General features: G+C 36.2%; 1 protein-coding gene across 1 annotated transcript in view; it reads right to left on the reverse strand.

Annotated features, from left to right (window-relative positions):
- The window catches only part of RBMS3 (RNA binding motif single stranded interacting protein 3), a gene marked incomplete at both ends in the record, with an annotated part of 526,486 nt that overhangs the window by 381,547 nt on the left and 127,409 nt on the right, over window positions 1–17,530 (reverse strand). The window contains one exon of the mRNA XM_083376163.1: window positions 1,275–1,444. Within this exon, the coding sequence (XP_083232289.1) occupies window positions 1,275–1,444 (170 nt within the window). The remainder of the gene's footprint in view (window positions 1–1,274; window positions 1,445–17,530) is intronic.

Here is a 17,530-nt window from a genome sequence, read left to right on the forward strand (position 1 = left end):
CTTCTTTAATTTTGTTGTTGTTGTTAGCTGCGAAGTCGTGTCCGACCCATCGCGACCCTATGGACAACATTCCTCCAGGCCTTCCTGTTCCTCCCATCTTCTGTAGTCCATTTAAGCTCACGCCTACTGCTTCAGTGACTCCATCCAGCCACCTCATTCTCTGTCGTCCCTTCTTCTATTGCCCTCGATCTTCCCCAGCATTAGGCTCTTCTCCAGGGAGTCCTTCCTTCTCATTAGGTGGCCAAGTACTTGAGTTTTAGCTTCAGGATCTGGCCTTCTAAAGAGCAGTCAGGATTGATCTCCTCTAGGACTGACCGGTTTGATCGCCTTGCAGTCCAAGGACTCGCAGGAGTCTTCTCCAGCACCACAGTTCAAAGGCCTCAATTCTTTGGCGCTCAGCCTTTCTTATGGTCCAACTTTCACTACCATACATTGCAACTGGAAAGACCATAGCCTTGACTATACGCACTTTTGTTGACAGGGTGATGTCTCTGCTTTTTAGTGTGCTGTCTAGATTTGCCATGGCTTTCCTCCCCAGGAGCAAGCGTCTTTTAATTTCTTGGCTACAGTCCCCATCTGCAGTGATCTTGGAGCCCAGGAAAATAAAATCTGTCACTACCTCCATTTCTTCCCCAGTCTATTTGCCAGGAATTGAGAGGGCCAGATGCCATGATCTTGGTTTTCTTAATGTTAAGTTTCAACCCAAGTTTTGCACTCTCCTTCTTCACACTTAACACGAGGCTCTTTAGTTCTTCTTCACTTTCTGCCATTATCTTTAATTTTACTCCAACAATAATATTCAAAGCAACATTTATTCAGATATTTGATTTTGATACATTTTGCTAATTTGGAAGGGTTAAGATTTTCAAGGGACAGGGGCATTAGAACTCACCCAAAAAGTTCCTCTGTAATAGCCATGTTGGGATACATGTCTGTTGTCTTTCTATATATGTTCTCTTTTCCACTGCAGCAAATTTTCCCAGCAACCATTAGTATATACCTCACCCAGCATCAAGTAAACATTTTAACATTTTCCCAACACCCTGCATATCCATTATGTTTTTTTTTTATCCAGCAGAGGTTATCAGGAGGTTTATATCACCCTCGAGACCAAGATACAAGTTTTTATCAGACATTATCCAATAGTATGACACACAATTACTTCATCTGCACATAAATAAAACTTCCCATGCAAGGTTCAAAGTTGTTGGGGACCATCTGATCCTTGCACATGTGATTTCCAGTGGGAAGACAGAGCAAGTGATTTTACTTACGGCTGGCACAGTTTGATCAGGTCCTGGTCAGTGGTGCCGGGAGGAAGGCCTCGGATGTACAGGTTGGTTTTACTCAACTGTTCACCACTGCTGATGTTGCTATTGTTGTTGCTACTGTTAGTGCTGGGGCTGGGAGGAGCCATGGAATGGGGAGCTGGTGCATAGGAATGCTGAAAACAAGAGAGAGGAATATTGGAAAAAAAGATACAACCACTTTCACTACAGTAATCCTGGGCTGTACATAATAAAAAAATACACTGTTTTTTTTCCAGATTTGTTTGGCATGTTGGAGATATTTCTCCTTAAAATCTGGCAAGCTTAGATAGCAATTAAATTGGATGCAATTTCAAAGTAATTTGTATCCAAAGCTTTCAAATGGCACATAAGAGTGCAGGGGCCCCGGATAGTGTACAATCTGCCCTAAATAATGAAATGACTTACAACCATAACTTGAGTCCAAAATTTATGTTGATAAGTGAGACAGTTGTTAAGTGAATTTTGCTTCCATTTTACAACCTTTCTTATGACAGTTGTTAAGTTAGTAACACCGTTGTTAAGAAAATTGGGCCTCCCCAGTGACTTTGCTTGTCAGAAGGTCGCAAAAGGTGATCACACGACCTTGGAATGCTACAACCATCATAAATACGTTGTCAAGCATCTGAATTTTGATTCTGAAAAATAGTCACTTTTTTCAGCACTGTTGTAACTTCAAACAGCCACAAAATGAACTGTTGTAAATCTAGGACTGTGTGTATATTACATTTTCATCAGACCACCAAATAATATGTCGACATGACCTTGATTGTAACTTGATGGCCAAATGCATACTTGTATCTGGTTAAAAAAAAGGCTCAAGTTATATTCTAGTCCCAGTTCATGTTCTGGTATTAATCTGTAAAATCTTTCCAGGTATAGAAACAAAGTTTCTGAAGAAAGGGTGGAGAGAAAAGGGAATGGTCTTGAAACAGGGGTGTCAAACTGCCGGCCTGCGAGCCAGATGCGTCATCCAAAAGCCATGCCCACCCCATTGCTGACAATGACAAAACTGTCCCGATACGTCTCGTGATGTCACATGACATTGCGAGTTTGACATGTCTGCCTTGAAGGATAGGAGGAAAAGACAACAATCAGACAAGCAGAGTTCTGAATTCATCCCAAGAATCTAATTTGATAAAAATATCTCAGAGAAGCCCTTCCTTAGCTCTCAGGAAGATAAAATGAATAAGAGAACAGCACATTCAGACTTCCAAAATTCTGTTACCGTAACTGTTCCAGTAAAAGTGATTTTCAATCTGTATGACATTAGTTTAGTCTGATTTTTCTTACAAAGTTGATAAAAATACCTCTTCTTGCATGTTTCCACCTATACCATTTACCTTTTTAGGTAGCCTGATTCCACCCTTGGGAAAATGCCAAGAGTTAGCATTTTTAGTAATAGCCCCTTGATTTTTGAATGACTGTCACAGAGAAATAAGTCCGATTTCTCCATAGTACTTTTTTTTTTTACTCCAAGCTTTTACAATTTCTTGGGCTTTTAAATAGGTTAATTTACAATCTCACGTTCTTTTCTGCTACCCTTATTTTCTTCTATTGTTTATCATGTTGTTTATTTTATCTTGCAGATTTCAGATAACGTATTTTTATAACATAAGTTTATTGAATTTTTTTTTAAATGGAAAGATAAAAAGTAACAAAAACCAACATTTAGAATAAAGAAAAGAAAGAAGAAAGAAAAGAATACAGGAAAAGAAGAAAGAATATATAAAGAAATAGCTTCTGAGTTTCCTTATCAGAATTGTAAGTATAGATGTAAATTAATCTCTTATTCTATGTTACAATATGACTTTCATTTTTTGATAATCTAATTTTTATAATTATTAAAATAATATATCATAAATTCATTTTTTTGTTTCATACATAAAGTCTGCAAGCCAGTGAGCATGCCTAATCTAATCATGTGAATGTGGCCATCTCAACAATTTGTGAGTAATGTCAAATCTTTCTATCATTGTGCTATAATAATCTCATTGCAGTTATCATCTATAAAAACAAAATTCCATGACTTTTTTCCACTTTTTTTTGATCAGTCATAAAAAATGTGTCTGATTTCTATTATATATTAATTTTTAAAATTCTCTGAATTAATGCATTTAGTTGAGCCCAAACTTTTCTGGCTCCTTGGCACATCCACCAAGCATAGTAAAATGTCTCTTCTTATTCTTCACATTTCCAACATAAATTTTAAGTACCTTTATACATTCTAGACAATCTATTTGGTGATATATACCAAATTTATATCCTTTTAATAAAAATTTTCTTTAAGATTACAAATAATGTAAATTTCAATGGTTTAAATATTTCAATAATGTAAATTTAAGTGCTTTATATATTCTCCCACTGTTTCATGTATATAATGTAATCAAAATTTTAGCCCACTTTATCATACATTTTTCAACTGTTCTTTTTTTCAAATTTCAATATAAGTCTATACATTTTAGAAAAATGTTCATTTGTATATATGTGTGTGTGTGTGTATGTGTGTGTGTGTGTATTTCAAACTTACAATGCTTCAAACCATTTTTTAAAAATCAACTTTAAATCTTTCTAACAATTGTACATAACAGAATCGTTGACAGATACATCCTTCTACCATCAATTTTTTCTTGATTTTATTTTACTTTTCCCTTGAGAAAAAATTAGTATGTTATAAAATGTTAGCCAGTTGTGTTTACTTATCATTTTTCTTCTATAATACACTTTTTATTTTTATTTTAATTCCATTTATATCCCGCCCTTCTCCGAAGACTCAGGGCGGCTTACAAGCTTAGCAGTAGCCTTCATTCTATGTATATGCCTTCTTAGTAGGGCTTTCATACACCCCCCCAAGCGGCATTATTACAAAGTCAGCTTAATTGCCCCCAACAATCTGGGTCCTCATTTTACCTACCTCGGAAGGATGGAAGGCTGAGTCAACCTTGAGCCTGGTGGGATGCGAACCTGCACTAATTGCACTTATTGTGCTGAGTCTGGCTTATACTTCATTCCATATCCTCAGTATGACAGTTTAATTTAATGAATAAGAGTTGTTTTCATGTTTGATAAAAAGAATGAAATGTCCTATATGCACATACAAAACACTTGTTGCTTAAAGATAAGGAAAATATAGTGACAGATTTTTATTTGGCTACAGGTGATATTATACTTTTTCACTACTATTTATAAAATGAATCAGCAAATAATTAAAAATAATGATACATTTTTATTTTCCTTATATAATATGAATGTTTTATCAGTGCTGAAAAAAGTCAGCTGATGCAAAAATAATGTAGTGTGTTGTGATTGCAAAAGCTGTACTGTTTTCCCTTTGTATTCCATTACAGTTGTTATGTAACATTCTGATTAAAAACATTTATCTTTCAGGCATTATATTTTTTCCATTGTCATTCCATCTCTGAATGACAATCCGGTCCCAACATACGAAAGTATTATAAATATATTCTAAATAATGCTAAAATGGCTTTAAGTACCAAGGATCAGTGTTCACACATTAGAACTTTTATATTTACATTTTACAGTTACTCATATTCATCAATATCTGTGAAATATTTATATCCACAAAATCTTATTACATGCTGATTCTTACATAAAAGTGTATATATAATACTGAGGAAGGATCTATTCATTTTACATCCAGAGAACTGCAAAATTTCAGACTATTATTTGTACTGAAACCCACTGCCAAACTCATGAGATTTTGAAATTTCTCAAAACCTTATGACATATGCTGATCTCTTCCAAAAATACATTTGTGACATGGGTTTTTTATTTTCATTTTTACATTTGGTAGTTTTTCTAAAAAAAATTACATTCTGAAATCTATACCATTGTTCAAGAAAACAAAATGGTATCCAGCACTTGAAAATGTCATATGTGTTTTCCAGATGCAATATTTACTTGCGTTCTAACTTCAGCTAAAAATTGTTAGAAAGTAAGTATCTCAGTAAAAATAACAATGAATAATCCTTGTACACAAAGTACTAATCATTTCTTGGAAATATAGTTTTGAAAAGATGTCCTTTGCATTCAACTGGATATATTCCAAATACCAGCCATTTAGTTTTCTATCTTTCAATAAAAGAGTTTCCCAGTAGATAACATGGAGAATAGTCCTTAAGGCCAGATTCACTGAAATTTGCTCAGACCTATACACTGATAAGAACTACTCAGTTTTGCTACTGAGAAACAGACACTGATTAAATGAATAACTGCTGAGTTTATTTGCTAGGATTGTTGGCCTTGACTGTTAAGCGGCAAAAGTACATGATCCAGCTGGATACTATATAATTATTTATATTATGTAAATAATTAGTTTTACTGAACTTCTCTAACAATAGAGGAAACTACATTATAAAAGCTGACATTAAAAGAGATTATTTACTTGAGAATAAACAGCCCTCCATTTTTAATATACATAGAAGAGTTCAGTGACCACCAAAGTTAATAAGATTTTGAACTCTGAACTTCTGCTATGCCTTGAACTACAGAATGACAAGAAAGAACCAATTTCCTTTGCATCTCCCGTCCCCCTTCCCTTCTCCCCTCCCTTCCTCTCTCTCTCTCTCTCTCTCTCTCTCTCTCTCTCTGTGTGTGTGTGTTTGTGTAAAAACAATATCTGAATTTTGTCAACATAGATATCTCTCTCCATTTTTCATTATTTCTTTTCAAGCCATCACATAATCAGATTGTAATTTTAAAAAAATGATTTATGTAATTTTGGCATCCTTTTTCCAAATACATACAATTTTATATTAGTGGAAGAATGTAACAAGACTCAAAGAAGAATCCACTAGGAAATTCCAGGTGTGAGAGGAGAGAATAGAATGGAATGGAATGGAATGGAATGGAAGGGAAGGGAAGGGAAGGGAAGGGAAGGGAAGGGAAGGGAAGGGAAGGGAAGGGAAGGGAAGGGAAGGGAAGGGAAACCTCAAAGAAAATCAATGGCAAAATCTTTTCACACCAAATAAATGACTAAGGATGTGTCCATGTGTCACCAAAAGAGACACTTTATCTTTTAAAATGTAATGTTGAGAAAAAGAATAGGTTCTGCAATAGAAATCTTATATGACATTTATTGAAAAATCATCATGAATCAAAACAAAAGTCTTTCATTATAATAATAATAAACCTTTATTGTCAAAGTACAACATGTGTACATTGAGATTAGCTGAGCCTCCCCCCTGTGCTCTCTCCCCCCAACACACAGTGACAACAAACCCTCCCTCCTACCACACCATGTGAACCAACTACACCACACACTACACCACACACTGGCCTCCCAAGTCAATTCTGCATAAGATTATGTCTCATTTAAAAGCCTAATACCCCACGGATAAAAGCTATTTTTCAGCCTGTTGGTACGGCTGGCTATATTCCTATATCTCCTACCGGATGGTAGGAAAGTAAAGAGATACCGTCCAGGGTGTGAGTCATCCCTGAGAATCTTCCTCACTCTTACAAGGCAACGAGCCCTGGCAATGTCATCCAGTGGTGTCAGGGGACAGCCCACAATGTCTTGTGCTGTGCTCACTACCCTCTGTAATACTTTCCTGTCCGTGGCTGTCAGACCGGCATACCAAACCACAATACCATACGAGAGGACGCTCTCTATAGTAGACTGGTAAAAGAGGGTCATTAGCTGTTGTTCTACCCTGTTCTTCCGCAAGACCCTAAGAAAGTGAAGCCTCTGTTGGGCCTTTCTAGCCACCTGGGTTGTGTTAACTTTCCAAGTCAGATCTTCACAGAGGTAGACTCCCAGAAATTTAAAGGAGGAAACTCTCGCTACACAGTCCTCCCTGATGTAAAGTGGGGCAGGTTCCTCATTTTTTCTCTGGAAGTCTAACACAATCTCTTTCGTCTTGCCGATGTTTAGGTGCAAGTTGTTGTTACTACACCATATGGATAGTTTTTGTACCTCCGCCCTATATGCTGTCTCATCCCCACCTGTAATAAGACCCACCACAGTTGTATCATCTGCGAACTTGATTATCGCAGTGGATGGGTTAGATGATACACAATCATAAGTGTATAAAGAGTACAGGTAGGGGCTAAGCACACAGTCCTGTGGCGTGCCGGTGCAAAGCTTCAGGGGGGTGGACAAAGCAAACCCGACCCTCACTGTTTGTAACCGATCCCTAAGAAAGTCTTGAATCCAATTATGGAGTTATGTACAGTTCAATAGGCATGAAATAATATTTTTATTCTTTTTACTCCACTGCTATATCATCTAAATATAAAAATATAAAAATATAAATTTATATGAAACTTGTGTTAACATTTACAGCATTATATTTAAAAAGTTTTCAGTGTGTTTACAAAATGAGAAATGGTACCTGCCAAAGAGAATCTAAAGCATTCTGATCCATCTGTTCTCTCATAGAAGACTCAAAGTGTTTCCAAAGAGATATGAGGTATATTGAGTTCCTACCCTTTAACAATTTTTTAAGCCTATCTGAATTAGAAATAAAGCAAATGCCATTTCTACTTTGCATGGGTATCTCAATTTCAAAGATCCTAAATACAGAGCTGTAAAGCCAACACAATAAGTTTTAACTACCTAATAGTTTCATATTTTTGAAAGAGGACAATCCAAGGTCTGACTCTGCTCTGTACAAGTTACAGTTGTGGTTCATGATAAATAAGCACACAGTAATAGATGACCCAGGAAATCATGGTTATCGTCAGAAGACGATTCCATCATTACAGCCTGAGAAACATTTTTGGAAACCATGAGATTTGTTGCAGCCAGTGTTCATAAGCTTTGGTTCACATTCAAGTATTCATACATTCTGGGGTGGCTATTATGACTTTGCAAGAAACAGGAACATCTGAGACAGCTCTAATGCCCCGTGAAATTAAACTCATTTTATCTTCTTAGATAAGAGCTTTTATATTGATACTAACATACAAAATAGATGCAAGATCCCTAATGGACTATTAAATATACAATGATGTTTTCTTTTGAGAGCAGGCATCAGAATTTCATTTTTTTAATGTGTGCCAGTGTGTTCACAGAAAAAAAATGACAATAAAGGTTATCTTGTTTACTTTATATAGAGAGAAGGAAGCCTAAAGAAATACAACTCATTTCTAAAGTGTCCCAACCAAATTTCATATTGTTCACACCGTAAGAATCAGCAAGACAAAAAAGCATGGGATCAAAAATGGTAATGTTATTTTTTTCCAAATCCCAATCACAATTATACAAAAATCAATGCAGCAAAGTTAACAAAGTGTGATATTAATTCCCTGATGAATTTAAAATTTTGTTGTCATGCAACAGACAAAAATTCATATGACACAGTAATTATATACACTTTTTCCCCCCAGGAAATGTACACAACATTCAAACAAATATTGGTGCTGAAGCAGTTCCTGTGTGAAAAAGACTGAATGTAGCTCAGGAAGTTAAAATAAGTTTTAAATAGTGAGTTATATAATATATTTAATATATATTTTCATAGAAATATTATCTTACTGTGGAAACACTCTGTGATTTCCCAAGGTTTCACAGGCTAAATATATATATATAAAATATTAATAAACTATTGAAACAAAGAGAAAGAATCCCTTTTATAGAATTTGAAAAATCTAAACTTCAAAAAGTTAATTCTATTATTAGTTGGGAAGTATAAATGTAATTCAAACCATAACATGCATTTAAGGTTTATATCATTAGCTAAAACTTCTTCAATGTGATGCTTGAAGAATATATTGAGATAACAATTCCAAACATTCTAGCCTATCTCAAGATACCAACATTAATCAGAATGTCAGCTGAAATATTATAAATTATAAATGTCAACATTGGAGAGGCTTCATTAATTCATAAATTTCAATACTAAACCCAAACTAGCAGCTATCATATAGAATTAAAAACTTAAAAAAAATATTTGGTTTGAATTGCCTTAGATTAAAGCCACCAGAAAACACATATTCAAAGAGATAATTAGAAGATGATGTGTATTTTTCCAAATGGGAATGAAACTTTGTTAACATTTTCAGGATGGTAATATGGATTCTTGTTCATAAATTTTCTATAAAGTGGCATATTTGTATAATGATAAATAAAACTTTCATAATGACTGCCCCAACAGTCTTACTGAGAATCCACATTTTATTCTGAAATTCAACGAAGTCATTGTGAAGGACTGCCCTTTTATTATATTTTTCATATATGAAAATATGGATATGCACAACAATGGAGACAAGCATAATAGGGGAGAAGCAAAGGGAGGAAGAAACAACATCTTTAATTCATGGAAAGTACACACACACACACACACACACACACACACACACACACCTATATTAATCACAGACCATCTTGAAAATATAGCAGAAAAAGAGTCTTGAGAGTTGACAAGTTAGATACTACTGGTATATGGTACAAAGCTATTACAGAATCTAGTTGTTCTGCTTCAGATACTGTGAATCTCCTCTGAGAAGGTAACAAAGAAAACCAGTCATGGAGAATGTGTATCATATCAGACAATACTGTGAACCCTGGTAAAGCAGTGCTTATATGCCATGTCCTGGATAGAAGGAAGTCAACTGCCAATAATCTTTCCCCCCATCTTCACTACTCTCTGCATAGCCTTCCTGTCTGAAACAGCAATACTTCCAAACCGAACAGTAATATACCGTATTTTCCGGCGTATAAGATGACTGGGCGTATAAGATGACCCCCTACATTTCCTGTTAAATTATAGGATTTGGGCAATACTCGCCGTATAAGACTACCCCTCTTCCAACGCACACCAAATAAAAATTAAAAAACATCAGATTTGATTTTAATATGGTAATTTTAATTCAAATGCTTATGACATGCAGGTGCTTAGTAGGAAAACTGTCACTTATAAACATAAGGCTGTTTGTCATCAAACATGTAAACATAAAACAGTGCAAGTGGATTAAACTATAATAATAATAATAATAACAATAATAACAATATAATAATAATAATAATAATAATAAGAAGAAGAAGAAGAAGAAGAAGAAGAAGAAGAAAAAGAAGAAGAAGAAGAAGAAGAAGAAGAAGAAGAAGAAGAAGAAGAAGAAGAAGAAGAAGAAGAAGAAGAAGAAGAAGAAGTAGAAGAAGAAGTTGGAAGGGACCTTGGAGGTCGTCTAGTCCAACCCCCTGCTAAGGCAGGAAACCCTATACCGTTTCAGGCAAATGGCCGTCCAGTCTCTTCTTAAAAACTTCCAGTGTTGGAGCATTCACCACTTCTGGAGGCAGATCCGCTCCAGTTCCTGAGTCAAATGTGTTCTTAGAGCTAAGCAGCTGCTCTGGCTGCTGCCTTCCCCACCTGCCTTTCAAGTTGGGAAATACTACACTGCTCTTCAACTTTAGAAAGAAAGACGCCCAGACCCCAGCCTGTAAAAAATCACAGACTGCAGCTTCTTCTCCAATTGGTCCCGCTTTCCCTGCGCAGACTAAATGGAAGATCCGCTCCAGGTTTTCCAGCCAGCCCTGTCCCTAAAGTTTCAGCACCCGGCGTATAAGACGACCCCTGACTTTTGAGAAGATTTTCATGGGTTAAAAAGTAGTCTTATACGCTGGAAACTACGGTAATACAACAGGATACTTTCAATTGCCCCCCTGCAGAAAGTAATAGAAGGAACGTGTATTCTTCTCATACAACACAGAAAGTGCAGGCGTTGTTGCACCCATTTCACAAGCTAACCTGTTTATTAGCTGCACATTCAGATATTAATATAATATAAACTTATAATATAAACTTATATTTTCTTCAATAGCTTTCAATTCAGTAATATAAAATTGAATTTGAAAATTTGTTTTTAAAACATTCTGATTAACTTGGAATCAATGTATACTTTGCCTTTCATGTTCTAAACAGTAGATACAATGTCACCATCTTTATTACTTCATTGTTGTTGTTCTGTATCATAAAGCAAGACAAATAAATAAAAATATGTTCCACAGAAGCATTTCAAAAGTATAACTAACATACCGTAGTTTCCGGTTTATAAGATGACTTTTTAACCCACGAAAATCTTCTCAAAAGTCAGGGGTCGTCTTATACGCCGGGTGCTGAAACTTTAGGGACAGGGCTGGCTGGAAAACCTGGAGCGGATCTTCCATTTAGTCTGCGCAGGGAAAGCGGGACCAATTGGAGTAGAAGCTGCAGTCTGTGATTTTTTACAGGCTGGGGTCTGGGCGTCTTTCCTTCTAATGTTGAAGAGCAGCTGTAGGCAGGTGTTGCAAGAGCAAGTGTTGCAAGAGCAACTTGAAAGGCAGGTGGGGAATGCCAGCCAGAGCAGCTGCTTAGGTCTAAGGACACATTTGACTCAGGAACTGGGCGGGCTGGCTGGAAAACCTGGAGCGAATCTCCCATTTGGTCTTTTTTTTAAAAATCCCATTTATATCCCACCCTTCTCTGAAGACTCAGGACGGCTTACAATTTAAAGCACAAATCAATGTGCTTAGCAATAGCCTTCATTCTATGTATATGCCTGCTTATTAGAGCTTTCACACACACCCACAAGCAGCATTATTACAAAGTCAGCTTATTGCTCCCAACAATCTGAGTCCTCATTTTACCTACCTCGGAAGGATGGAAGGCTGACTCAACCTTGAGCCTGGTGGGATGAGAATTGCAGGCAGCTGGTGTTACTTAAGGCTCTGCGCAGAGAAAGCTTTAGAGTGAATTAGGAAAAATGAAAAAGTGAATTAGGAAAATAGGAAACGGTTGCTGGAATTGGGTATGTGTAGTTTAACGAAGAGAAGGGTGAGGGGTGACATGATAGCAGTGATCCAATATCTCAGGGGCTTCCACAAAGAAGAGGGAGCCAAGCTATTCTCCAAAGCACCTGAAAGCAGGAAAAGAAGCAATGGATGGAAACTAGTCAAGGAGAGAAGCAACCTAGAACTAAGGAGAAACTTCCTGACAGTTAGAACAATTAGCCAGTGGAACAACCTGCCTCCAGAAGTGGTGAATGCTCCAACACTGGAAGTTTTTAAGAAGAGACTGGACAGCCATTTGTCTGAAATGGTATAGGGTTTCCTGCCTTAGCAGGGGGTTGGACTAGATGACCTCCAAGGTCCCTTCCAACTTATATTATTATTATTATTATTATTATTATTATTATTATTGTTGTTGTTGTTGTTGTTGTTTGTTGTTGTTGTTGTTGTTGTTTTTGTTGTTGTTGTTGTTGTTGTTATTATTATTATTATTATTATTATTATTATTATTATTATTAATTATTAAGTTTAATCCAGTTGCACTGTTTTATGTTTACATGTTTGATGACAAACAGCCTTATGTTTATACGTGACAGTTTTCCTAAGTACCTGCATGTCATAAGCATTTGAATTAAAATTACCATATTAAAATCAAATCTGATGTTTTTTAATTTTTATTTGGTGTGCGTTGGAAGAGGGGTAGTCTTATACGGCGAGTATAGCCCAAACCCTATAATTTAACAGGAAATGTAGGGGGTTGTCTTATACGCCCAGTCATCTTATACGCCGGAAAATACGGTAGATTTTAAAGTTTTTTGGGAATGAATTAAAAAAATAAGAGTGCCTTTAATGTACGATTCCCATTCCCTCTTCCCTTTTGAAAAAATAAATTTACACTGCCAGGACAAGGAACTCCACAGAGTGGATGACCACTTTCCTCCCACAGGTGAAGAGAGTCTAAATAACTTTCATCTAAATAACAGTAGAATAACATTGGCACCGAAGAAAACATCCTGCTAAATTATTCTCGCTATAGACCTCATAATTTTCAAGCAAGTATCAAGTAATCAATAATTCCTTAGAGTTCAATCATATTCATAAGTCAAAAACAAAAACAAAATCCTTACAACTGTTTTCCATTTAAACTATTTTCATCACTTCTTACAAAATTAAGCTGTTACTTTTATCTTCAGCTACCAATCTAACTTGAATTTTAGTTAGAATTCTTGCTTTAATGAAAGGCAAACTGCCAAGTCTTGACTGGATAATGAGTTTACATATATGCATAGTAATATAGCATTTTTTTAAAAAAAGTATCAAATATTTATCACTGATGAAGGAAAACCTCCAGTTGTTTTTAAACACAATGTTTTCTGTCTTCACAGATACAAAACTGTAAGTACACTTGCCAAAATAATTGTTTCTAGTAAATTTCAATAAATTAAAAAACCTGATTTCATCATCCTGTAACTTAATGCTATAACACAACCTTGCACTGTTATAATAAAATAATTGAACAAAACATGAAAATATAGGTTGATTTTTCCCCCACAACACAGACTATGATTATTAATGGAAAAAACCTTAATTCAAAACAAGGCCATCTAAGCCGAAGTTAAACTCACTTTCCAATCAAGACTTGTTATAGAAACACATAAACTCAGTCAACTGAACTATTTTAAATACCCATTCCACCAAGACAAAGATCTGAGAGACTAGCTAACTAAAGTTGCATTGTCATTCTGATTGCATATCTTTGATACCAAAAAGCTACAGGATCAACCCAGGCAACCTCTTTATGCTCTATACCAGGGCTTTTCAACCAGTGGTACGGGTACCACCTGTGGTATATTGGCACCTGGCAGGTGGTATGCGACCGTCCTAGAAAAGTGGTAATGGGGGAGGGGAATGAGCTGAACCAGTGGCAGCACCACACAAGCCTGAGTGATGGCTGGAGCTGCAGGGCTGTCAGGGCTCAGCGGAAGCACCAGGATCAGCGCCAGGTTCCAGCTGGAGCTCGGCGCTGATCCTGGCACTTCTGCTGAGCTCAGAAGAAGCGCTGATCAGCTGGAATGTTGCAGCATCTCCAGGGTCTTGTGATTTACATTCAGATGCTTGGCAACTGATTCATATTTATGATGGTCACAATGTCCCAGGGTCATGTGAAATGACCAAAACCTGCTGCAACCACCCAACAGATAGGGGGAATAAAAACCAAACATACCCCCACCCCACCCCCACTGCCAATCCTCAACAGAAATGCTCACAAAAATGAAAACCTCGGACCAGAGGAAGAGCACCGCCGAGTGGGCAGGCAGGTGTCTTGCTTGGCTGTGGCTTGGGGGGCACTTTTTTCAGTACCATTGTAACTTTGAACAGTCACTAAGTGAACTATTTAAGTCGAGGTCTACCTATACTTTGTCACTTTTTTCCTTTTTTTGTCATCAAGTTTTTGACATCTTGCTAGGCAATGGTGGTACTCGGATGTTGCCATATCCTAAAAGTGGTACAATGTGTGAAAAGGTTGAAAAGCCCTACTCTATACATGTGTCTCTCAAGCACTTACACTAGCAATGAAAGCAAACAAAAAAAAAGCAGCGCTTCTTATGGCTTAACAAATTAAATACTGTCATAATTTTTCATAACTTGCCAAAGCTAAATAACAACATTATCAGGAATCAGGAACATGACTGTCAAGGATCGATATATTCCTAAGAATACCTCTGAGGAATACGTCTGAGAATCAAGCCACTAGCCATCAACCTCTCCTAGAAAGTTCATCTGTGATAATATATTTACACATAAATCTCCCAAATAGATGAAATAAAGCGGGCAACTAGTTCATTTGGCCTTCATTTCCAATAGGATACTATCAAAAATATTTTCATAAGAATCCCAATCTTCTTTGACAAGCACCCATTCAACCAATTAATTCACTCATTAATTCACTCATTCACTCACTTATACACATATAACACATGCACACATCTACACTGTACGTATAAGATTTATATAGCTGTCCATCTTTCATCCAACTCTAGGTGGCTCCCAATCAAAGATTTTTTTTAGAAAAAACATATAAAATAAAAAACTATAAAACACAACTAGTTAAAATATAAAATATTATAAACAAAAAAATAACCTGACGCTAATCCATGCTAACATATCATCAGCTAATGTCCCTATTCTTAGGGGAGAAAACCAGACATCTGAAGTATGATTCATGATATGTGAAGCTGACCATGCTGTATGTATGTTGTTGGGTCGTGACTACTTGTCATTTTTGAGGACCACCACAGGATATTATTCATGAATCACAGATGAAATTCCATCCGAGTCTTTCTGATCAATTCCCCAGCTGGTGAGTCTGCTGCAACAAATCAGGACTAGTAAGCAATCTTTCAGATCCATGAAAATATATATGATGGTCTTGTCTGACCTCAGGGACCCCATGCCAGACAGACCAGGGACAAGACGAAAAGCAACAGAATAATTGTCCAAATTTCTCCTCCTGAAATTTATGAATATTCCCTATGTCTGGCATACATACTGCTCTTGTGGATCATGAATGAATATTCTGGGTACAATGCCAGGGATCTGCTCTGAGTTCCATCCTCCCCTTTCTCGATGGTCTTATGCCTTCTATTGTGACTATTACATCCTTTGATGTAACTTATTTTTATCATTAAAGGATTCATTTTCCTTGTAAAGAATGAAGAGGAGGGTTTCTGATGATTAGGAGACTGTCAGATATTGAGTGATGGGAATGGTCCTAGGCAAGGATCAAGGACACAAACTGGATGGAGTAGATGGCTGTTGAACAGAGAACACCTGAAGGAACTAAATTGCTTGTCCAGAACAGTATGGGAGCATTGCTGCCCCTATCTAGGTCTGTTTTCTTTCTTCTTTGGATTCTTTTTCTCCTCTTCCCTTCATTTCTTACTGCTATGTTTCTGGCAAATGAAGAAGACACTGTTGATATCATAAATCTTTATAGAATTATCTAAATACAAAGACTCATGAAGTTACAAAAATTAATATCTCCAGAGAAAGACAAATCTGGCAACGTTTAACTAAGCATGGCTGTTTGCTGACAGCAGTATGATAAGAAAAGATAGCTATCTCGGTGGATAATAAGGTCAGATTTGTTACGTTATAATATAATAATGTTAGTCCTTCTACACAGGTAGAAAAATATACACCTAATATGGGTAGACTTCTGGCATCCAAAATTGATTTCTCCTTATTCCTAAATGCAGAGGGTTCCATTTATGCAAGCAAGAAGTCTTCATTTTAACCGTAAGTTTAGTGCAAACCATGGTAGTGCCTTGCTCAAATGTATTGTTCCATACAATTTCCAACATCTGAGGCCAAGAAATGGAGGGCACTACACTGGGACAGCTGGGTGAGAAAATACCTTCAGTGAAAGGAAATACTACCGTGTATTTACAAGTCTGGGTTTTAAATAAGAATACATTTAAAATTCAGAATTATATGAACAGATGAATATATCTTAATAAAAATTTGGGGACATATTTATGGGTAACAAATCATTTTATGTCAAGCCATTACATTTTGATTCAGATCTGGATGATGGAAAAAATGGTCCAGATTTTTAAATGGATTCTCTTAATTTATATTTCTCACAAAACTGAGGCATTTTTAGGAAACAAACAATATGAAATAGAAACGTATTTGTTAGGAAATTCCATGCAAAAGGTATATTTAGGACAGTTCTTCACACTGTAATAAAGATAATTGACAAAATGTATCAAAGTATCAGGATTGTTTTAAAATAATCTTAAATTAAAAAAAATGCTACAGGTTAAAAAAGCTTGTTACAAAAACCTTGTTTTTTCAACGAGTCTATTTTTATCATAATAACGAATCTTTGTAGGAAAATCTATCTGTAAAATGGGGAAGGAAAATGCCATATAAAGGGAACACAGCATCTGTTATGGAAAACTATCTCCCATGTCTGAATAAATTGGATATGGACATTTGACAACTGCCTTGCCAACACTATTGTATTCACACTTCTTCCTTGTATGAGAATGCAATTATAAGGGAGCTCTGTTGTATTTACCTCCCAAATGATTTTGTGTTAAAAGGAATAGAATACTTCCTCATCAAGGAGGAGGGCACTACATGAGAATTTTAATATGGAGGTTATTTACAAATATTTTGCTTTCTTTCCTTCACATACTAACTGACTCTGCCCAATCATCCAATGTAGTTTTCTTTTGATACACTATATTTATCTGCTTCACCAAAGATGACTGAATATGGCTTTCATTTCATTCTTACTTTATCAAAATCACAAAAGCACCATCTTACCCACAGCATTGCAGAAAAATAGAAACAAGTAAGTGGATTTGTATAAAGGTACAGAATTGCTGCTAATGCTGTAATTGTCTCTGGAGATTCCATAGTACACACAGCAAAATGCTTAGGCATGCTTTCAAGCTAAGGAAGCAGAGCTGGGTCGGATCCA

This window comes from Vipera ursinii (genome assembly GCF_947247035.1).
Source record: "Vipera ursinii genome assembly, chromosome: Z".
NCBI classification, from domain to species: domain Eukaryota; kingdom Metazoa; phylum Chordata; class Lepidosauria; order Squamata; family Viperidae; genus Vipera; species Vipera ursinii.